At 43.3% G+C, this 23,937-nt stretch overlaps 2 protein-coding genes across 12 annotated transcripts in view; one reads left to right on the top strand and one right to left on the bottom strand.

Moving 5' to 3' along the window:
- Positions 1-10,566, bottom strand: part of SGCE (sarcoglycan epsilon) — a 71,275-nt gene extending 60,709 nt beyond the window's left edge. For 7 of the 8 annotated variants that reach the window (XM_010803992.4, NM_001075145.1, XM_015468070.3 and 4 more), the window contains 1 exon segment: positions 10,432-10,566. In XM_010803992.4, the coding sequence (XP_010802294.2) occupies positions 10,432-10,540 (109 nt within the window). In that variant the 5' untranslated portion in view covers positions 10,541-10,566. 8 annotated transcript variants of the gene reach the window in all.
- A 266-nt stretch (positions 10,567-10,832) lies between these two features.
- PEG10 (paternally expressed 10) lies at positions 10,833-23,538 on the top strand. 4 transcript variants are annotated; one of them, NM_001109815.5, is made up of 2 exons: positions 10,833-11,054; positions 17,252-23,538. In NM_001109815.5, exons 1-2 carry the CDS (start codon positions 11,050-11,052, stop codon positions 18,462-18,464), a joined length of 1,218 nt encoding a protein of 405 aa, NP_001103285.1. In that variant the 5' UTR covers positions 10,833-11,049; the 3' UTR covers positions 18,465-23,538.
- Positions 23,539-23,937: the final 399 nt, after the last annotated feature.

Raw genomic sequence — 23,937 nt, forward strand, 5'->3', positions numbered from 1 at the left:
CCTCTTCAACTTACTTTTCTTTCTAGAACAAAATAAGTTTTCCCTGAGTGCTAGATTAGAAATAGCTAGCAATGAGGAAATGCCCATGGAAATTAATCCTGTGTGTTAGGTACAGACACAAACAATTCATTAAAAGAAGAAAGTTAAAAGGTTAGCTGGAACCTACGGAGAGAAAAATGGCTTTGCTGAGAACTGTCCACCCCAACCTCCAAGGGAGTCAAGGAAAAATATTCCTGAGAGAAGTATAACAGCAAGAATTTAAACCGAGAATGCCAAAATAAGAAGCCTCTAAACTTTGTTAAAACAGCAGAGCGTGGCAGGGCAGAACATAAACAATTATTTAACATAATGTAAAGTTATTAGAATTTCATAATTTTAGCATAAGCTTGGTAAGATTTTAGGCTTCAGAGTGAAATAAAAATTAAGAACACAGAAAGGCTGGTGTTTAGTGTTTAAAATCAGCATCTCTGGAGACAGAGCACCTGGGTTCAAAATCCCAGTTTCTGTCCACTGGGCAAGTTATTCAAAGTCTCTGAACCTCAGTTTCCTCAACTGGTAAGAACCAAACAGTGCTCACCTCATAGAGACATCGTGAATATACATAAAACCCTGACAAGAGTGCCTAGCGCACGATGACATTCTCAAAAAAAAATGAGTTGTTATTACCCTTAAACTTCACTTAATATGAAGGAAAGTTTAGATTTCTTTAAATGTGTTTTGTTTTTTTAAAAAACAGACATTCAAATGAAAAAACCATTGTCACTGCAGTTGGCATTACAGAATACAGCATTCTTTTTTTTTTTTTTGCCTCCTTCACAGTCAGGAGACACATGAAAAAATGATATTTGTATGGCGGAGAGAAATAAACGCTGGAGGCTGCTCTCCAGCAGAGACAAACGCCCAGGGGTTCCAACCATTCCAGGCTCCACAGGGCTAAGAAGATGGCATGGTAGCAAGTCTTCATTCCCAGTATCTGCCAAGGCAAACTGGTGGAGAGCCGCAGTTTAACCCTTCTGAGGAAAGCCAGGTGGAATGAGAAGTAAGTTATATTGACATCTGTACTGTCTGACTGTCATAAACTCTTAGGTATTTATTCTGAGGAAATAATGCCACAAAAACAAAAACTGCATGGGCACAAGATTCAACTTTGCATCACATATCAAAACCGGAGAAAAACGGAAACATCCAATCAAAGAAAAAGCAATGGTTTAATAAACTAGTTCGTGGAGAAGGGAGGGTTATCCACTTCTCTTTGTGGTTTAAGAGCCCAAGCGAGGCACATACTGGGTTTTCACTGATAGGATACAGTACTATCTATATTCTATCTCAAAAATACTAGATGAAGAAGGAGATCCTTGAGATCCACTGAGATCTTTGAAAATGGGATACATAAAACATGCAATAGTTATATGCATAACAATTTAATGTCCCCATCTGCAAAATGTTGGACTGTTTCAAAATTATTAAAATTAATGAAAGGCAGAATACAAAACATGATGCAGACTGAAATTTAGCCTAACAGTGCAATCTAGTGGGAAAGGATTAAAAGGCAAAGCAGTAAGAGCGACTGGGCTCAGGAAGTAAAACTGTAGGAAAAAATTCTGTCCAAAATAAAAAAACATAGAAATACAGTAATAATGAGTGCTTATTTGAAACTGTCATTATTTTTCTTTATTATAGAAGCCACACATTTTCACTGTAATACATCCAAAGAGTATAACCAGGAGGGTATGAAATATAAAAGTTCCTTCCTACATATCTATTGCTGTCCCTCCAACGCCACTGCTAAGGGTATCCCCTCTCAACAGTGCTCACATCATTCTATATTCTATGCATATATAAATGTATGTTTGGACACAAACACATATAAACACACACATACCATGCTTTTCTACCCATGATGTGACCACACTTTTTTTCCCTAGCATGTATCTTGGACACGTTTACATGATATCACATTTTAAGACTGCATAGCTTTACCCTTTGTGGCTCAATTATAATGTATTTATCATCACCTCAAGCTCCCGATCTTTCCCTTAAAGTCTGGTCTTCTTCCGGCATTCCTTATCCTGAGAATGGCGTCACCACTCACTCTCATGAATATAACAGAAATCTAGAAATCATCCCTGATTTTTTTTCCTAGAGAAATCGTCTCTGGTAACCCTCCACCCAAAATTCAACCCCTGACCCACTCCTATTGCTATTTACCCCTCAACATGTTCTTCCAAACTTCACCTCCCCACCACTACTCTAGCAAGGGAGGTCATCTCTTCCTCTCTGCTCTGCATTACTAAGTAGACTTGGAACTACCGCTTCTATTCTGACCCCTCCAATCCTTTTATCACAATGCAAAGTGCTCTTTTTTGAAACGCAAATTTGATCAAGTCCTGCTTAGAGCCCTCCCAAGAGGTAGGTTTTAGATTTTAGGATGAAGATTACACTCTTTGAGGCAGTCTAACGGACCCAGCAAAATTTGCTCCCTGACCCCCGCATCCAGCCTCTTCATACTGTGCTTCCCCTTCTACCCGGGCACCAACCTCACAGGACTTTCTAGAGCACCTTCTGTTTGCTAGGGCACCCTGCTACAGAGCCTCTACAGAGCTCTTCTTTTGACCTCCAATATACTTTTCCTCTTCACCTCACTCACATCTACTCATCCTTCAGGTCTGAGTACCTTCTCAGATAAGCCTTCCTTAATCCCCCTGACTGGCCAAATCCCCTGCTTAGAAATTCTATTAGTATTTGTAACACTTACCATAGTTCTAAGGGCACATTGATATGTGTGATTGATTAATCTTTGTCAACACCCTAGTTTAAAAGTTCCCTAATCTAGGACCGAGTATTCCACAGCATTTAACACAGTCTCAAAACCAGTCAACACTCAAAAAATAACTGAATAAAAGAAGTACTAGCTAGTAAGAGGAGCCACGATTTTTTCTAATTTTTCATTGACTACCATCAATATAAATATCCTTATACTTTTATTTTTCATCACCCAAAGGAGTATCTTTGTAAGCTAAACTCCTAGAATGTCAATGGCTAGACAAAAATAACATATATCTCAAATCTTGATAAGCACATGTAGCAACCTGTTCTGCTTCTACTTCTGCAGTACTGGCCTTTGATTAGAATCAGCTCTGTAACTACAGAAGATGAAAGATGGTAAAGTGCTACATCGATTAACTCTTTCAGAGGAGAGAAAAGCCACTGTCATTTTACTGCACAGCGAGGAGCGCCAATTTGCTAAGGAGAAAAGAAAAATGAAAAACCTTGGGGCTAATTTTGCTCTCCCTCTGCATTCCAAGGTAAAAAAAAAAAAAAAATCAACTTTTACTTCTCTGTCTATTGCTGAAGAAATCCCAGAGAACTAAAATATTTCACTTGAACTGCTATAGCAAAATTAACTGTGATCTCTTCTTTCAAATTGACAGTGAACTCCAAATCTCCATAAGAATCAAAGTGGTGAACAAATGAATGAGTGGAAAGCTAAAGAATGGGAAAGAATTTACACTGGAGCTGCCTAACTCCTAAACATTTTTGAAATGAGAGGCTTCATTTGTCAGAAAAGAGAAATGTCTGCCTTCCGTGTCACAACACAAGAGGGGGCAATATCCGTGGTACAGAATGCCAAAGAGCTAGTCTAAAAAAACTGATTAGTCCAAGGCAATTAACTAGAAAATGAGACATGCTAAAGATGAGTGCTTTTAAAGTGATGAAACACATTTAAACACTATTGCATAGACACTGCATAGGAATTCTCAGATGAAGACATAAAACGTAAGATTTTTACCAAAGTGACCCAAGAAGAAAACAGCACTTTTCTAACATTGAGTTTGGCAAGAATATAACATTAACAAGTATACCAGCAGTACATGTTTCGTAGCAACCTGCTTATTTCCTAAGGTAACTTCCTGAAGTTTTAAAATTTAAACACTGGGGATTATTTACTTCCCAAACCCAGCAGCAGGAGCAAGTACTGCATTCAAGGAATTGCAAGTAGCCTCCTGCAGATCAGGTGCACGAGCGTTGACAAGCCAGGCACTCAGGCTTTGAGCATTTCTCTCTCGGAAATATGAGCTCAGCTCAGGACGCCTGTGGCATCTTCAACAACTGGGAGCCGGGCCATCGGCCGTCGCAAGCTGCCCAGCACATTACTACAAGCCCACAAAAGTGCATTACACTTTTCTAAAAGATAGAGAAAATGAGAAGAGAACATGTTTAACATTAAAAATACACTTCACATATTCAGGGTTCGAGTGACCATATCTCTGACCTCACAATCTGAGTGGAGGAGAAAGTTCTGGGTGTGGGGAGAAGGGACAGGAGTCAAAGAAGCATGACAACGTTGATTTTAAAAGATGCCTGAAGAATGGTGTCTTCCTTCTTCACATTTGTCATCAGAATCCCCTTAGTTTTCAAGGGTCACTCACAGGCATAAAAATCGTCACCGTGGAGTGAGACGTGTTGGGCTTACCACTTCTTAGAACTGAGGTCCTATGTGCCTACTCCACTAAGGAACTTTGAGCAATCAATCACATTTTCACAGTTGGAGATCGTAATCAAAATAAACAATCCATAGGCAGGTGGAAAGAAAATCTGCCCCAAGACATGTTTGAGACATGAAGCCGGTGCTCCTAGGGCACTGACGAACCAGGCTCACTTCAAAGGGAGTTAAAAGAGCACAAGGTCAGCGGCCTACTTTTGATTGAAAGGTTTTCTTTGCGAGTGAAAAGCTAAAAATTGTAACTGTTATGTATTACAAGGACATAGAAGAGGGGACTGCAGAAGGAAGAAGAATGGCCTCACATTTCCCCTGGGTAAGAGGCTCTAGCAGCGTAGGGCTCAGCTGTCCTGTACCAGCGGCTGGCAGCAGTCTGCTCCCCCTTAACCCAGGGCGCCCCCCGGACACCCGCAGTGAGAAACACCAGGGAAGGAACAATTTCAGGAAGCAACTGAAAGCCACTTTAGTTCTCAGATTTTCACGTTTGAAATGAAATGAAAAGGGAGGAAAGCATGCGTTAAAATGTCCAGTTGCAGCTGTTTGCAAGTTGTAAGAAATCAACCTGCAACCCACAGGACTACTCTTTCTTTTAGACAGTTGATCAGAAAAAATAAAATGTTTACACCGTGACATCAGTGTGTCTCTGCTGTCCTGCACTAAAATGTTATCATGGCCTCAAATTAAATATTTATTGCAAGAAAGATAAATATTTCTGGCACTTGAAAATAAAGAGACCAAGAAAGGTGCTAAGTTGATTCCCTTCTTGAGCTTCACTGTTAGAAAGGTCTCAAGTTGAAACCCATCTCTATCTTTCACCCACTACAGCTGGTTCTGCTTTCTGAAGCAAACAGAAGAGAGTTTATGTCTACTTTTAGTCTTTAAGCTAAACGTTTCCAGACCCTTTGAGGATACCTCCTATGACAAGATTGCCAGACCCCTCACCATCCCCACTGATTGTTCTGGAAGTTGTCTAATTTGTCAATGTCTCTCTTTAAATGTGACAGCCAGAAATGGACACAATACTACACATGTGGTTAATTAGAGCAGGCTACTCTTAATTTTTGTGACATATGGACACTGTACTATTACTGGAATCTAAATTTAATTTTTTTTTAATTTTGCAGCCACCATGCCACTGGTTCATATTAACTGTCCTTCTCCTCAAAAACTGCTACCATATAAAGTCATCTCCTTCCTTTATACAGGCCAATGAATTATGAGGCATTTACTGCTACAAAATATATTTCTAAATAGTAGCCTACTTAAACCATATTAACTCTCAATTCTGTTATCTATTTGTAATAGACTTTTTTGAAGTCAACAATGGATTTTAAAGCAAGCATCTTAGAACTTCATCAAAGCTATCCATAAAAATGTTGAAAAAGAGAAGACCCAGGGCAAAGGCTTGTGATCCTTCACCTGGGACCACTCTCAGACCCAAACCCAGTAACCAATTCGGATTGCCCCAGGCTCACAAAGCAATCCTGCTTGTCTATACAGCATCTTACATACGAGAGCCTCCGAAAAGCCCTGACAAATGCTTAGCTGAAAGCAAGATTCATTTATCTTTTAAAGCAAAGTGTAAAAAATCTACACATACGAAAATTAAGAGTCAAGTGAAAATACATATGCACGTGGAACAAAGACTAGAAGGGAAGGCACATCAGTGCAAATGTTTGTTCTCGTGTCAGACTGTGGAGACTCTACTCTTTTTTATTCAACACGGTCTTTACTATAGTTACACTGTTTGAAAACCTGAAGTCCCCGGAATTTTGCTCAGACAGAAATGTGTGTGGAAGCTGTTCAGAAGCCATCCGCGTGAAACAACTTTAAGAGCATTGAGCCTCTATCTGATTCTACCATCCTGAAAACCCCAATCGGGAAAACCAGTCACTTGAAAAGACTTGTTGATCTTCAGAAACACTAGCTTCCTTTTTTCAATTCTGCAGTGCTGCTTGTGGCTTAATATTTCTAGAAATCAGGGAGGCAGCAAACAGAAGAACTGCATCCTAAAGTTTAGAAAAAGCCTTGATGCCTTGCATGTGCGTGTGCCCGTGTGTCTATCTGTCCATGTCTCTCTGTCTGCCTGCCTGCCCGTGTCTGCCGGTCTTTCTGTCACGTCTCTGTTGGAGAAGCTGGAAAGGACAGAAAGAAACAAAAAGCATCATGTTAATATTTCCGTGAAGCTCTGGACTTCACAGAGCTCCAGCCCAGGGATCTGTAGCGGACATGTAAACATATGTTATCTATTCACGTAGAGTCCTTTTTTACACCAAGATTGGGTAATAAGATCAACAACAGAATCTACCCTTGGGTGTTTAGAACTGAGGTAACAGTAAGTTAAAAGAAAAGGGACCAGACAGAGTAAGCATGGACGCTTAGTAAAAAAGAAGAAAAAACAAAGTGTCTGGTTATTTTAGAGAAAATGCGATCCATAAATACTGCACTTCTTAAAACCCCGACCCATCTGAATAACTGACGGAGAATTTTTTAACATGTCAAGGTTTCCTCACTGCTTCAACGTTTTATTTCAAGCCTGGTTTTCATCAGTTAAAACCAGTGCTAGAAACTGGATATGCGTTATCTTTCTCATCAGTTTTCTCTGGTGCTGTCCCTTGCTAATTTTCAATGTCCGAGAGACAAGTGAAAATTCCACTTTGCTTAGAAAAACAATTTGCCTACCACACTAGAATTTAAAGTAAATAGATGAGGTCGATCAACAGCTTTTAGATTTATGGCAAACTCTTTATAATAAATGGATAAAATGATCAAGTATTAAGTCCAATTAATATTTGACAACTGAAAAGTTTACTTTGCTGAGAAATAAATTTTTCCTACCACACTAAAAGTTAAGTCAAATTGCATGTAGTAAATCAGCAGATTCACAGATCCAAAGCAAACTGTCATCTAAATCAGATAAAATGTCTAACTAGAAAGTCCAGTTATTGTTTGGCAAGTGAAAATTCCACTTTTTATGAAGTATATTTTTCCTACTCTAGACATTAAGCTAAATATAAAAGGTAAATCAACAGCTTCACAGATACATGGCAAATTGTCTTAAATAAGTAAAATATCCAATTAGAAAGCTATTATTTGACAAGTGAACATCCCACTTGGATTTGAAATACAATTTTCCTACTACACTTGAAGTTAAACACAGGTAGTTAATCAACAGCTTCATAGATCCACAGGAAATTCTCATTAAAATGGATTAAAATGTTCCCATACAATGCCCAGTAGTATTTGATAAAGTAAATAATGCATATTAGCATCTCTTTTTGCTATGCGTGTGATCTTGTGCAAGACGGGTAAGAAACAGATAACACTGGGAACTATCTGAGAAAATCCAAAATTCACTTATGACATCAAATATCAAAAGAGTGTTTTAAATTCTTATGTATTTATGTGGGGGTGATTTTTAATGTTGTTCTGTGCTTTAGGTAACATGAAAATGTCATCTCAAGTATTTACCTATTAACACTGTATTTTTGTTTTTATGTTTGATATTGTTTTGCTGCTTTAGATTAAATTTTTTTCTCAAAGCTACTATCTATTGTTGCTTTTTTCCTTAGAAAAATCTATTTCTAAGCAAAGTAAAAATGTTTTCATATATAGAGAATAAGAAACACAAGGATATATACCAGATTACTATGTGTGTGTTAGAATAGTGAGATCAGAGGAAACTCTCAGTTCTTTGGTTTTAAATATTTTTGTACTAATGTTCATCTAAATTTCAATTAGAAAAAGTAATCACTATTATTTCCATTTTTAAAAAGATTCTAAAAATTTAATGTTATTTAGAAAGCTAAGGCTCCTTGAAGAGAAAAAAATGGAGGAAATTAACTTGACCCCATTTTTAATTTTTAGAAATTACACCCGTGCAACTCTATGAAAAATATACATTATTTAGGCACATGTATATAGAGAAAGTAGAGTCCCTAATGTTTACCGGGGTTGTCACAGGATAAAGAGGTTACAGGTGATCCTGATTTTCTTTTTGAGGTGTTTTTTTCCTCCAGTTTTCTGGATTTTTTCCCCCTAAATTTTGTACAATGAATAGGAATTACTTTTATTATGATAAAGATAAACACTAAAGCTGGGTTTTTTTCCTCCACCCTACCCCCCCAAAAAAAGTCCTGGCTAACATTCTGAAATAAAAATTCAAATAGATTCAAACTTGGTGAAACTTTTTTGATTTTTAAACCTGAGTTTTTTCTATCACCTATCCTGTTTTTTAATCTCATTTTTTAGAAACAGAATGTCTATCAATTACCAAACAACTAGATGAAGTAACTTTCCTGGATTTAAAAAAGTAGGAAGAATTTGACGGTCTGGCAGTCACCAGAACAGTATTCTAGAAAACATAAGAAATCCTGAAAGCATTCAACATTGCAGGGAAGAGTGAACATCCTAAGCATGGAAAGACACTAAGGCACTTCTAAACACTATAATTATATTCACCCAACTTCCTTGGAAGGTATCTTTCAGTGTTGGAAATCTGCACTTCATTTATTCATATATCTGATGGTCAATATTTTATTTCTGATTAAAAAGCAGAGTTTCAATAAATGTGCTAGAGTTTTGTTTACTCTTAGAAAGGCTGGCTTTAACTGAGATCTCTACCATTCTGTCATCTACAACGGGTCAAATTCTTATCTATCTTCTATGTACAAATTAATATATAGCAATGTTACTCAAATCTGCTATTTTAGCCTTTAAATACAAATCTCATCTGTGTCTCATCTGTGTCTCAGGAACCTCACGCAGTTGTAGACAATTGGTTTTTCATTTTAACTTAAAGTTCTTTTACTAAGATTATCAACAGATTGTCCCTTTTCTTAGTGCCTAACACTTTCCTAAATTGAAATCCACGTTAAGGCTTTTTATTTCAGCTCCTTCCTCATCAGTATTTTAGTCTCGTAACTCACTGCAATTTTCTCTAACGTATACGTTAGAGAAAAATACATACGTTTATAAACATACACAAATATTTGTGGCCAAATCTTGGCAACGCGCTTCAAAGGATTAAACTTGCGGTTACCGTGACTAAAGGTATTCATTCACCCTACAAGATTTAGAAAAACGTAACGTTGCAGAGAGATCCATGTCTCTGCGTAAACCTCGTAATCATCACCAAAAGGCCGTAGCTGGGAGTCTCCGAAGCCCGCCAAATACACTGGAGGCATCCACAGCTGTTTTTAATTGTTTTCGCTTTCTCGAAATAGTGTACTTGGTGGGGCAAACCGTTGTGTTTTCAGCGTCTCTGGCCCCCAGCCGAGGTTAACCCTGACCTCAATGCCCTGTTTAGCTCCTAGCATTTCACGATTCCGTTTCCCTGCTCCGCAAAACCTAAGAAAAACGAGATTTCCGTTGCCGAGAAATTCGCTTAGGCAGAAAGGAGAATTAGGCGTGTCAGATGCATATTTTTATGTCCCCTCCAGATCGGATTCAAGAAAAGGGGGAAAAAAAGATGTGGTGTGTTGGTAGAGCTGGGCACAGCTCAACACCCATTTCCTAGGGCTCGCCTCTGGGCCACAGAGCCCCATTCGCAAGGTAAGCCCCCAACCCCCAGATGGTCGACGACCCCCAGCCTCTGAGGCAGGGATCCGGAGAGGTTCATCACCCGGACTGCTGGGGACGGGTGGGGGGCAATGGGAATGGAAACTGGAGATGGAATTTCGGTGCTGCTGGGCAGGGAGGGGCCCCCGGGGGCGCAGAGAAAAAAGGCCAGGGGTCAAGCCTGGCAAGGGAAGCACAGGGTTCCAGAAGTGGGGTGCGGGGCATCTCGGAGGAAGCGTGCACTGAGGACTCTGCAGCACGAGGGGCTCATGCCCAGAAAATGCACCCAGGTACCCCAAACCCGGGAAGGGGGGGTGGGGAAGCAGCGGCCTGTTGGCCCCAGGACCTCCCGTCGCGCGCGGGACACTAACCTGTCAGCAAGAAGGTGCCAGTGGTCGCGGGGCTCATCCTGCGTGTCCCCCGACCCTGTCCCGTCCAAGCACAAGGGTCTCCCAGCTCCCACCACCAGGGCAATTGCATTCTTGGCCTGGCTAGGCCGGCCGTCCTCGATTCTCCCCTCCCCTCCCTTTCTTCTTTCCTCCCAGCTCGGCCAGTTCAGCATCAGCATCCTGCACCCCCCTCCTTAATCCCGAACTCCCTCTAGCGGCGGGCCAGTGTAGCGGGGCCGTCGCCCCCACCCCCATCTCCCCCATCCCCCCATCCCCTCCGCCCCCGCTCCTCCTCCACCCCCCCTAACCCGCGGAGCACGCTGGGATTTGGCGCCCCCCTCCTCGGTTCAGCCTATATAAAGCTCCGGGTCGGCGCTCCCGGTACACGCGCTTCAACTTCGGTTGGTGTGTGTCGAAGAAACCTGACTACGACCTGAGGAGACCAGCGGAGACGGACCACCGAACCTCGAGGAAGGTCCGCTGAGCGGGCTCGCGTCCGGAGCCACTCCGGGCTGCCGAGCAGCCAGCGGCGCCCACGCCTGGCACAGGTGTGGGACCCCGTCTTTCCAGCCTTCGCAGAGGAGTCCTCGCGTGGTGAGTATGCGGTGAGGATGTTTCTTTTTCTTTAAGATCACGTTCATTCCCCGTTCTTATCGAGAACTGCGGAAGATGGAATAGCGCCTCGAATGTCTCCACGCACACCTTGTCACGCCTTCACTGGCTGCACCCCAAAACTGCGTGGAGAATCCAAGCCTTCAGGGCTTTGATTCCTAGTACCTAAGTCTAGATACGGGTGGTAGACAGATATGAGCTGCGGACAGACATGAGCTGCAGACGGACATGAGCTACAGACCAATTTGCAGATGTGCTGCAAAGTGATATCCGCTACAAACTAATTGGCACTTCAGATGCGCTACCAACTGATGAGCGCTTCAAATGCGCTACAAACTGATAAGCGCTTCAAATGCGCCACAGACCCGATAGGCGCTTCAATGCGCTACAGACCGATGGGCACTTCAATGCGCTACAGACTGATGGGCGCATCAGTGCGCTACAAAGCGATGGGCGCGTCAATGCGCTATAAACTGATGGGCGCTTCTTTTGCACTGAAACCAGTATGAACTGCCGCGATTTATGAATTGCCGCGATTTATGAACCACAGACTGATGAGTGATTTGCGCTTTAAATGCGCTACAAAATGTGAGCTGTGGAAGATTAGCGCTACAAAAATGATACGATAGCACTACAACAGCGCTTCGTTGCGCTACGAGACTCAGGAACCGCAGAGGTACACGAGCTGTGGAACGATTTATACCTAAAATGCGCTACAGAGTAATAACAGCTGCAGAAATAGACAAGCTGTACTGTTTTGCGCTACAAAGAAACCAGTTGAAGCGGACAGGAGCTGAAGAGTAAGATCACTCTGTTCTTAGAGGAACCCCACCCTTTGTCTCTAACACACCTTTGGAATGGCTCCCACTATGTTTTTCTCTAGGACGGTTCTCTGCATGATGGTGCTGTTAGACAAAATGGAGCCCTGGGCAAAAATTAGTGTTTAACATTCTGCCCACACCATTCCTGCTATGGCAGTGGAGTGGAGGGGCTCTGACTGTAAGCGTAAAAGGCAATCTTTTGGTGGTGGCGGGGCTGCCTTGCTTAGTTGCACTTGATTGAAGTGGTGGTGTAGTTGTAGTGATGGCGCGAATTGGCATCCAGCAACAGTTTGTGGAAACTGTTGGTTTGCTTAGTATTGGGAGGCGTGGGGTGGTGGTGGGGGACTGGATCTGGGGGTGATTGCTCTTGTTGCATGAAATGAATCTGGCTGGTGGAAGCTGGTGGGAGGGGTTTGGGGAGGGGGGATCCTGGGAGAGGCATGCAGCCCGTCTTAGACCTGCCCCGCCCATCCTAGCGCGCCTTCTCTGCAGTATCTGCTCAGAGCAGGCTTAGCGCCGCCCAGTGCCTGCTCCGAGCGCGCCTCCTCTGTGGCGCGCCTTCCCAGAGCGCGCCTTCTAGATCCCGCCTCCCCGGAGCCCGCCTCCTCTGAGGCGGCTTCCCTAAACCCCACCTTCCCCTGACCCCCCCCTCCTTTAGGTGGCACCTCCAGACCCCGCCTCTCTCTGAGCCTGCCTCCTCTGAGGTAGCTCGTCCAGACCCCGCCTTTCAAAACTTGGCCCCACCCTGAGCCTGCCTCTTCTGAGCTGGCCTATGGCCCCGCCTCTCCAGAGGGCGCCTGCGCCTGCGCAGTGCGCGCCCCCAGCCATCTCATCAGGGTTCCCCCCCCCAACCCCTTTTGCGCCTGCGCACCTTCGCTGCCTGAGCCTGGCTGCACAGCCCCGCCCTCCTGCGGTTTCTCTCCTGTGGTTTCTCTTCTGCGCAGGTTTTGCCTTTTATCCACTGGTGTCTAATAAATATAATAATAATATATAAGGACAGTTAACAACAATAACAATTATACATGGCATTAAAAAGCCACTTTTTATAAGCACTTTGTATATATTAAATAACATAAACCCACAATTTAAATTCCTGATAGTGGGTTATATGAAAGGTGCTTCCAAACTGACATGGCTGGCGCCTCTAAAGGCAGTCTAGCTAAATGTTTTTACTACAAATGAAAAATAAAATAACATTTTTAAGTTTTGAGGTTTTTTAAAATCTTAATAAAAATTTAATTTCTTTAAAGTAAACTTTTTAAAGTGTTTTGGACACACTAGTGGACCTTTGTGTTGGGACCCAGTGGAATCAGATGCTTTGGTGAATACAAAATAAAGAACTTGAACTTTGTTTCACAGGAGTTTTAAGTCACTTTGTTGGTGCTACTGGCTTGGCCTCTAAAGGAGGATGATGTGTATTTCTGGATTTTTTTCTTGGAATCTCTAGGGCATTAGCCCTGGCTGACTTGCCTACATATTATTAATTGGGTCTGGCATATTGTGGGCGTTCATTAAATGATCAGAGTAAAATGGTTTATTCAGTGTCTTCCTCCGTGTGTGCAGGTGTTTTCTGGTTTTTTGTTCCGGGCTCTTTCCTGTGGTGTTTTGTTGTCCTGGGTTGTCCAAGACGCTGCTTGTTTTATCTTGCTCACATTTAACAGGATCTTATAAAAAAAAATTGCATTTTTAAGTTTGAATAATGTAAGCTGTAATTATAATTCAAAACACCTAAGTTAATTCAAAACACTAAAAATAATTAGCTTTTTTATAAACTAAAAAGCAAAGCTAATTATTTAAATTTGGGGCAAGTGGTTTAGTTAATGGTACATAATTGTCATATTTAAAATTTGTGTAATGTAACAAAGTGGTTACATTACACAATACAGATTGACGGTTTTAGCTGGCATTTTAAAATATCTGTATAAAACAAATTTATAGTTTACTGCCAGTTAGATATTTATGTTTCTAATTAAATGAAGAAATTTTAAAACCTGGTTCCATATGTTGTAAACCATGAACCAGGACTATTACAGGGGCATTTGGAAGCATTGGCTCCCCAAATTTGTCACTCCCAACCAATCACCCCCTACACACACACTGCCTCCAACAAGTATATAGTCTATGGATATATGGATAACATGTCATAATTACAGCTTCAAATCCCCAGGTTCCATTTGGCCACCTTGCCGCCCTAACCCCTCTTCTCTTTGGAAATTCTGTGTCTGCATTATAAAGAGGTTCAAAACAATGGTTTTTAAAATGTGCATATTATTAGAATTTGCATTTCATCAACTGTACAGTTCTCAAAAAGAAATGTGGACATTTGCAAATGTAAAACAATTAAGCATTGTTTGGTGAAGTATCATTTACTAGTGTGATGGGTTTTTTGCTGCTGTTGTGCTTTGGTGTCTTTGGTGGGGGCATTGAGGGAGGGTAGGGTGGGGGGAATAGAAAGTTTCAAAAATCATTGTGAAGAGTCAAAGATTAATCAAATGTATTTAATTCTTAAATAGAGTGGTACTGAACTGTTTTTCATGTGTAAAGGTGGCATCTGTCCCAGGTGGCTTAGCTATATGCTGTGTGTTCTTTGAGGTTTTATTTTAGGAATGGGGCCTCTTGACCCCGCCTCTGCAATCCAGTCCCTACTAAGGAGGCATTTAAGGAGCCATAGTCTTGTCATTCAGATCAAGTCACAGTGCCCCTGTTGCCTGTCATCTGGTGCTCCGGTTGCTGTTTAAACATTTGTAAACTTTACTTCGGCTCTTAACTTGCTTGCCCACTACCCTATCAGTTTTAATGGTTAAACAACTCTGTTCTGGGCAGTTGACTCTTTTAGGACTTAAGAGTCCCACCCCAAAATTACAAACCCTGGGGGTGGGAGCCTTAAGCCTGATGCCTGGTAAAAGTTAGGGACCTCAAACTAGTGATCTCACAGGTCAAATAAGGCCCTGAATGTTTGACTGGCACTGGATTTAAAAAATCATACAAGAGTTAAAAGAGTTTGTAGGGGTGGGGGGAGGTATTCATCCCCAAGTGATATAGCTGTAGCCCCTCCCTATTGTCCAGTCTCTTTTCACATTTCTATTATCTTCCTGTCCCCAAAAGCATTTGAATTTTAAGGTCTTACTGATCTGCTGTTTCCATAAACAATTCAGTGATTGTTTACTGATTTCCTAATGTATTGTTATTTTTGTCCTGTCCTTTTTTTGCAGATGTGAAAACCATCAGACCTGGGCCTCAATAAAGCCCACCCCAGTGACTGTGATTGACATATAGGTGGTTAACCTTTCTGACCTGCTCCAGGCCGTGCTGTGAAATGCCTTTTCCAAAGTCTTGTCTCTAACTTTTGAAAGTATTAGTGTTTTGATGACGGAAGTGGCACCTCAGTCATCATGACATGAAACAATGACCTGTGCTTATTAGTTGCTTTTTAATGGGACATTAAAACACTTCATTTAATTAATAAAAATGGCATTATTTGGTGACCTCATATTCTGATTGTCACCAATGTAATCGTCTTTAAGCAATTGGACATGAAACAATGTCACAGGCTATGATGTGTTAATTACATCTCATTTTTTCTAAACTTGAATGTCTTATCTTGAATGTCAACTGTTAATTGTTTCCGTAGTCTGTTATTAAAGTAATTAAGTAACAGTTTAAAAATATTAAAATGGCACAGTAATTCTGTCCCTTAAGGACTCTGCTTGCTGCATAGCCTCCTTGAAGAGGCCGAACCAACAGCCTAGGGCATAAGGGGAAATGGCTGTGGGTGGTGGGGCTGGGGCAGGGGAGGGGCTAAAGAACTTGGAGGCGTCTCAGAAAGAGGAGGAGGAAGGGGTATTTCTCTGTAGCCAGGTACCATGTTTAATTACCATCACCTTCCCGCCCCACCCGTACCGGATTGATGAAATATTAGCAGTTTTTCACCTAACTCCTCTGAATAGCATGTTTACTTTTGTGGCTTTATTTTGCATAATTAATTTGCTGTCTGTTTTTGTCTTGGTGGGACAGAAAGGAACAGGTAGCAAGGACTGCCAAGTTAAAATGTAATGAATAGGCAGTCTATGGGCTTTATATATTCCATTTTTAAAGTTTTGAGCACTTTCCTAGTTTTCCAAATATGAACACTCAATGCCCATTTTAGAAATCATTGATGTGTTAAAATAATTACTCTAAGTGAATTTAACCCTGTTTCCAGGAAGTACACGTGCCCCTGTGTGCTAATTTATATATGTGTAATTTATTGTCACCCTACCCATAATTAGGGCAATAAGTTCCCTCCTCGCTTCCCACTCACACAGTCATTCACCCGTATGGACACAGTCTTTTTTTAAAAAAACTGAGTATCTTTAGGTGGGATATGGTATCTTTAGGTGGGATATGGGACCCAGTTTGCCATAGTTGCAGCCCCTCCCTGTTTTAATCTCAGCCTCATTATATAGAAAGTTAAAGTTTCTGTTTTTATTAATAACTTTATTAATATCAGCAAACAGTTGTTGAATATGCACTATGTGCTTTACTTGCATTATCTAATTAAACCCTCATTGTAAGTTTGAGGGACACTATTACTGGGATTCTTTGAATGTTCTATTTTATAGCCTAGCTACTCCTAAGAGGCATCAATCAATAACTGTTGGTTGACTGCATAATAAGGAGAGAAAGCAGTATATACAGGTTGCTGCTCAGTACCATTTCTGTCCCAAAGGGGAAATCTAATTAGGGTTTGAAAAGGAATTTAGACAGTTCTCTGCTGCCTTTGTGGCAGTTGTTGTTTGTTTTGATAACCATTCATAGTTACCTTCTCTATAAAGGTGGATCAGGGTAGGGACAGGGGGCCAAAGGGCCCCCCCTTGATGGGTTGATGAATACAGTCATTGTGATTTTAACCCCCCCCTCCACCTTTCTTTTTCTTGGTTCTCTATTGGCTGGAATAGCAGCTGTTTTTTCCAGTAACAAGTAGTTATCATTTTGGCTTTATTTTACATAATTTTTTGGTATCTTTGCCTTGAAGGTTTCTTGCTCTGCTTATAAAGGTTCTTATTTGGAGTGTCTCTACATTATTAGTCAGTAAAGGTAACCATGCTGCTTATAAGAGTTGCATATTGTTAAATTATGATGAACAGGTGATTCTTGAGGAGGAAAGGATCATTTGGACATCAAAGAGGAGGATGCTTTTCATTGTCCACAGTCCTAATTGATTAACATCTTTTTTGTGGGGCTTTGGTCTGTTTATTAAATACTGATGTAAACAAGGGGAATAAAGAGATACTTTAAATACTCATGTATTTAAAGTACTTTAGCAGATACATCGTATTGTGGTGCTTTGAATGTATGTGTTGAATTTATGCTTTTATCTTCACTTACAGAAACAAAAAGCTTCTGAAAACCAGAAGGCGAAAAGGTGGACGCGGAGGCCAGGACACAGGCCTCCATTGCCACAGGAGTGAAGCTACTACGCGCGGGAGGTCTCCTCCCACCCCAACCATCACCCTGGGGCCCGACTGCCCACCACCTCCGCCTCCTCCTCCCCCCAACGATCCTTCCTCCCCCTCCAACTCCCCCTGCAGCAGCCAGAGGGGCCAGTACAACCCAAACCTGGGAGAACGCCGGCGGGAGGATCTCTCAGAGGAGATCAACAACCTCAGAGAGAAGGTCATGAAGCAGTCCGAGGAGAACAACAACCTGCAGAACCAGGTGCAGAAACTCACCGAGGAGAACACCACCCTCCGGGAGCAAGTGGAGCCCACCCCCGAGGAGGAAGAGGACGACATTGAGCTGTGCGGTGCAGCGGCCGCCGCCGCCCCAGCCTCCCCTATCGAGGAGGAGTGCCCAGAAGACCTTCCCGAGAAGTTCGACGGCAACCCAGACATGCTGGTTCCCTTCATGTCCCAGTGCCAGCTCTTCATGGAGAAGAGCACCCGCGATTTCTCTGTCGATCGCGTGCGCGTCTGCTTCGTGACCAGCATGATGACGGGCCGCGCTGCCCGCTGGGCCTCGGCCAAACTGGAGCGTTCTCACTATCTCATGCACAACTACCCAGCCTTCATGACCGAAATGAAGCACGTCTTTGAAGATCCCCAGCGGCGCGAGGCTGCCAAACGCAAGATTAGACGTCTGCGCCAGGGCATGGGGTCAGTGGTCGACTACTCTAATGCTTTCCAGATGATCGCGCAGGACCTGGATTGGAACGAGCCCGCCCTGATCGACCAGTACCACGAGGGCCTCAGCGACCACATCCAGGCAGAGCTGGCGCGCCTCGAAGTGGCCAAGTCGCTGTCCGCGCTCATCGGCCAGTGCATCCACATTGAGAGAAGGCTGGCCCGGGCTGCCGCCACCCGCAAGCCGCGCTCCCCGCCACGCGCGCTGGTGGCGCCGCACGTCAACAATCACCACAACCACCAGGTAGACCCGACTGAGCCCGTGGGGGGCGCCCGCATGCGCCTGACGCAGGAAGAGAAAGAGAGACGTCGCAAGCTGAACCTGTGCCTCTATTGTGGGAATGGAGGCCACTACGCTGACAACTGTCCTGCCAAGGCCTCGAAGGCTTCGCCGGCGGGAAACTCCCCGGCCCCGCTGTAGAGGGACCTTCAGCGACCGGGCCGGAATTAATAAGGTCCCCCCAAGATGATGCTGCGTCATCTCCACACTTGCAAGTGATGCTCCAGATTCATCTCCCGGGCCGACACAGCCTGTTCGTCCGAGCCATGATCGATTCTGGCGCTTCTGGCAATTTCATTGATCACGAGTACGTGGCCCAGAACGGCATTCCTCTGAGAATCAAGGACTGGCCCATACTTGTAGAAGCAATTGATGGACGTCCCATAGCATCGGGCCCCGTGGTCCACGAAACACATGACCTGATCGTCGACTTGGGAGATCACCGCGAGGTGCTGTCGTTCGATGTGACTCAGTCTCCGTTCTTCCCCATCGTCCTGGGGGTGCGCTGGCTGAGCACACACGATCCCAACATCACATGGAGCACCCGATCGATCGTCTTCGATTCCGAATATTGCAGATACCACTGCCGGATGTATTCTCCGATACCACCACCTCTCCCGCCACCAGCACAACCGGCGTTCTATTACCCGGTAGAGGGGTACAGAGTTTACCAGCCTGTGAGATACTACTACGTGCAGAATGTGTACACCCCAGTGGATGAGAACGTCTACCCAGACCACCGTCTGGTGGACCCTAACATAGAAATGATCCCCGGAGCTCACAGTATTCCCAGCGGGCATGTGTACTCACTGTCGGAATCTGAAATGGCAGCCCTGCGAGATTTCGTCGCCAGACATGTGAAGGATGGGCTGATCACTCCCACCATCGCGCCAAACGGAGCCCAAGTTCTCCAAGTGAAAAGAGGGTGGAAGCTGCAAGTTTCTTACGACTGCCGGGGTCCTAACGGTGTCACCATCCAGAATCAGTATCCTCGACTCACAATTCCAAATTTAGATGACCAAGCTCACCTGGCGACGTACACTGAATACGTACCTCAAATTCCAGGATATCCGACCTACCCCGCCTATGCGTACCCGACCTACCCAGTAGGATTCGCCTGGTACCCCGTGGGGCGAGATGGACACGGGCGATCCCTCTATGTCCCCGTGATGATCACCTGGAATCCTCATTGGTACCGCCAGCCGCCAGTGCCCCAGTACCCGCCGCCGCAGCCTCCACCGCCGCCACCCCCGCCGCCACCCCCGCCTCCGTCTTACAGCGCCCTGTGAATAGGCATCCTGCCCTTCAGGATCTCCGCCCTCAAAATGAACTCCTGTTCAGCTTCTCATCAGTGACTGTGTGCTACATTGGGCCACTGCACCTTCAGACCAACCTGAGCACAGGCTTTCCTCTGAAATGGTTACAGAAGGTCAGGGCCACCCTGGACTGAAACCCATCTCAAAGCACCCACTGACCTCCACTGTTTGGTGGGAGCAACAAAATATTTACCAACAAATTATCTCTGGTTTTCCACTGTAACTGCCAACCTAATTAAAATTCATAACAAGTTTACTTCCCAGCAAACCCTGGAAACCTGGGTTTTACCTGCTGAAACCTCTGTCACCATCTGAATTATGAGCTGTCAGATTCCTCACTTAAGAGTTACTGAGAAGCTGATGCAAACACAGGAAATGCTGTTTTCTTTACTGAGGGGGAGGTGAGGAGGAGGACATAACTTTCCTTGCAGTTGAGGTACTTTACAGCCTTGGAGGAGCGAGGCCTTATTAAGGAAGCCACAATTACTGGTGCAGTGCCAACGGCTTCCGTGATCTTCTGGCTGCACCCTTTGAAACTTCACCATCTTCAGACTCCATTTCCATGACTCAAGGAGCGGCAACTCGACCAGTTCTCTGGGGAGCAGGCAAAACCCCTTCAACAGAACACCTCAGGCCTCAGGAGGAAGTGCTCTCAGAGGGATTTGTGCATGTTTGAGTGTGCCTTCACATCCTGGTGCAAATCATATGTACCCAATAACTCTGACTTTGTCACAACACCTTACCATCACCATGCCAGCAATGGCTTCCACACAAAACAAAAAGCCTGGTAACCAGAGACTGTTGGTGGCTCCAGGTGGTTAGATATTTGTGAAATGTGATCACCTCTCAGTCATGTATGAGGGCTAATGAGTAGCTAATAAGGACTCCTAAATCCCTGTACCCAAGTCTTAAAGGAGAGACTCACGGTTAATGGTACCACCTTGACCTGGAACTTCAGAAAGAATTTTCACGAGCATTGTTCATTGGCTGGAAGGGTGCCACCTGAAGTCTTGGGAGCATCTGTCCTTGTCTCTGCCTCCATATGCACCTGGGCATTTCATTACCAGTCCCCTCACTAGACTATAGCACTAGGATGCTAGGGGAGGGGGAGTGTATTTTACCATCCTGTAGAGGATGGAGCCGATAAGCTGCCAGTGAATGAAAGGCCTCAGAAAGCAACCCAAAGCAACAGACAACACAAGAGTTGTCTTCGATCCAGTGACATCGGCTGGTGTCTCCTGGATGCTTTGTGCTAACCTGGGACTGCCTGACTTCCTTTAGCCTGGCCCCTTGCTACTACCTTGAACTGATTGTCTAACCTCTCTCTGTGTTTACTGCTGCCACTTACCTGCTGCAGGATTTGACAGCCTTCCTGCCTGGTTGCTGAGACTCCATTTTACCTCCATGGCATGGAGAAGAAAGAGGCAGGCTTCTGGGAGCATGTGTTTCAACACAGTCTCCAACAGTTTGAGCAGTAGCAAACGATATGGTGTATGTTTCAAATAGCCTGTCATGAAGAGGAGTCCAGTGGTGAAGTTTCACTTTTCATCAGCATCACCCTTCACATATTCATTATCACTCACCCTTACCCTTGCATGTTTAAATACTTAAAAGTTTTAGCTGTAGGTTGATAGTGTCCTTTAACACTGTTTTAAAGTAGTGACTCTGCTTTCAAAGTTATTTCCATTGAATTACTATCCAGCTCTTCTTAAATCAATTAAAATTGATACGTAAGGTAGTGTAAAATAGTTCTTTACTGTGAACTTCTCTTACAACACTGTGAATAAGAGGCTCCTCAGACTGGAGTGCTTGTATAATAGTTCATCCTGTTCATCTTCAAACTTCTATTTTAACATCATCTATAGTTTAAATTTTTTTTTGATTGGGCCTTTAAAAATCAAACAAAATGAGACATAAATTCAAAGAAAATACCTAATTGCCTAATTGGCTATTTAATCCAAAACAACTTTTTTTCTTTTTTCCAATGGAATCTGAAAGCTTGTCAGTCACTCATGTGTTTTAGGTTAATTTCTTTTTAAATGGTGCATTTGTGCTTCTGGACTTTTTGGAGCATCACGTCAGTTTACCTCAATCAATCCATCCTCCATCCATTTGAATTCAAGTTGCTTTGTGTCAAATTTACAGTTGTCAATTGATCTTCAAGCTGCAGAGGGCCTAGAAATGGGCTATTGTCTGCAGCCCCAGCATGTGCACACGGACATTGCCATCGCTGCAAGCGGAAGTCTGGAGATGTGACGACAACGATCATGAGGGAGCATGGTGGTGTGAGTTAACAACTCACAGAGGAAATCCCTGACACACCTTTGGCTGTTTTGTAGGGCTTGTGAAAATCTGTTTGGCAGTGTGTACTATGCCCTATAGCTCTATATACTATCTATATGCGTAGGTGTTCAAGATAAGTAATCTCAAACTTATTCTGTAGAATCAGAATTTATTAAGTTTCCTTTAGCTCATGTGTTTTCATCAACTTTGTTTTAATTGAATACTTTAAAACTTTTGGCATTTTCCAACAAGATGCCTTTATTCGTAAGAAAGGAAAAGCAAATTAATCTCTAAAGAATGTGGAAAGGGAGCAAAATAAAGATGATAAAACATCAAAGTTACTAGCAAAGCCAACAGTCTGCCTTTTGAAACAATGACAAAATTGATTGACTTTTGGCCCAAATTGTCAGTGTTAGTTAAAAAATGAAGGAAGAAGATATAAGCTCCCATTGTTAGGCAGACCTGGAGAGAACTAGCTAAGGTCACCATGCTAGATTGTTGAAGTGGAGGAAGTTTATATACATTTCTGAAGGGTCAGTTTAGTTTGAGCAATGAGGTACTTGTATTAGATACTGGAAAATGGAGAGTTGGTTGGAATAAATCATGTGAGTTGGCACAGTGAACTTCAGGCAGGCAGAATAAGAGGGCACACCTCCACAGTGCAGTCAGGGTTTCTGTTTAAGTTTGCAGGTACCTTGTGGACTCCTGAATTGATCCAGTCATCATCCACCACAGACATCTAACATCAGAATTCCAAGACTGGCAACAGAGAACGCTCTGCTGGAAAGACCTGGGCAGAAATGAAGAGAACCACCTGCAGAGATGAAGAGCCTGATGGGAACCATGCCACGCTTTCGTCTTAAAGAAAGAAGGTGCATCAGTTAGGATTGAGAGTTCTTTGTTGTTTCAGATTGTAGAAAGCTATCAAAGTGGTCTGTGGAAACTTTGCTTGTTTTTTTTTTTTTCTTTGTGTAACGATTTACTTGGGGATATATATAATCATAAGTATTTTGGGGGGGGACTATTAAGTAATCTTAAGTGGGTGGGATTAGTTAAAAAGCATGATACTATTAGATACCGCTATAAGTAAACATGTGCACCTCCTTGTGATTCTTTCCTCTATAATTGCTACCCCTAAAGATTTCAGATAAACTTGAAGGGAACTGCAGGGAGATCAACCTTTTGGGGGCTGTTGGACACGGATAGAAATTAGTGGGAGAAAGTTCAGGGATGATTGGATAAAAATAATCTAATAGAGGCTCTTTGCCCTGAGGATTAACTCCGGGGATTGAGATTGTAAGCAGTCTTTAGAGAGTTAAGATAGATAGATGCCCTTTGAGAAATTGTTGCTGGAGTGATATTGATAACTATAGATGGTAAAGATTCATGGAAGTTACAGAAAAGTGATGAATAAGAACCGTTGGTTATGCCCCTGTCAGTGGCCCTTCTTCTTACCCCTGCCCCTTCTTCCTAACTCCGCACTGCCCACCTGCCCCTGCGCCACCTCCCTACCCTTGCCCATTTATTGCTATTTACTCTGTATTTCTCTCTATTTGCTAATGTATCAACTGATGTTATAATAAAAATTCAATAAAGATTTAGTGGTTAAGTGCAAACTGTGTCTTGATCATTTCAGCGTACGCTGGACATCAAGTGGACGGGGTTGGGGGAGGACGGGGTTGGGGGAGGATGGGGAAGGGAGGAAGAGGAAAGGAGGGGTGGAGAGAGAACAGAAGAGACGGTGAAGGAAGAAGGAGGAGTGAGGAGGGTAGGGGAGTCTAGAGGATGGGGCTGGGGATGGGAAGATGGGTGGGAAGGGTGGCGGTGCTATATATCAATCAAGCAACACAGTGTCCATTATTTACCCAGAATATTCCAAGAAATCGATGAAATCATTCCCAGTGAAACCTTTAATGTATAAAATAAAGCCCCAAGATTAATAGCAACTCTATGGACATAATATAAAAAACTTCCTAAGCTGAAAAACTTAAGGCCACACAATTAATAGAGATTCT

Source organism: Bos taurus, chromosome 4 (genome assembly GCF_002263795.3).
Source record: "Bos taurus isolate L1 Dominette 01449 registration number 42190680 breed Hereford chromosome 4, ARS-UCD2.0, whole genome shotgun sequence".
Taxonomy (NCBI): Eukaryota; Metazoa; Chordata; class Mammalia; order Artiodactyla; family Bovidae; genus Bos; species Bos taurus.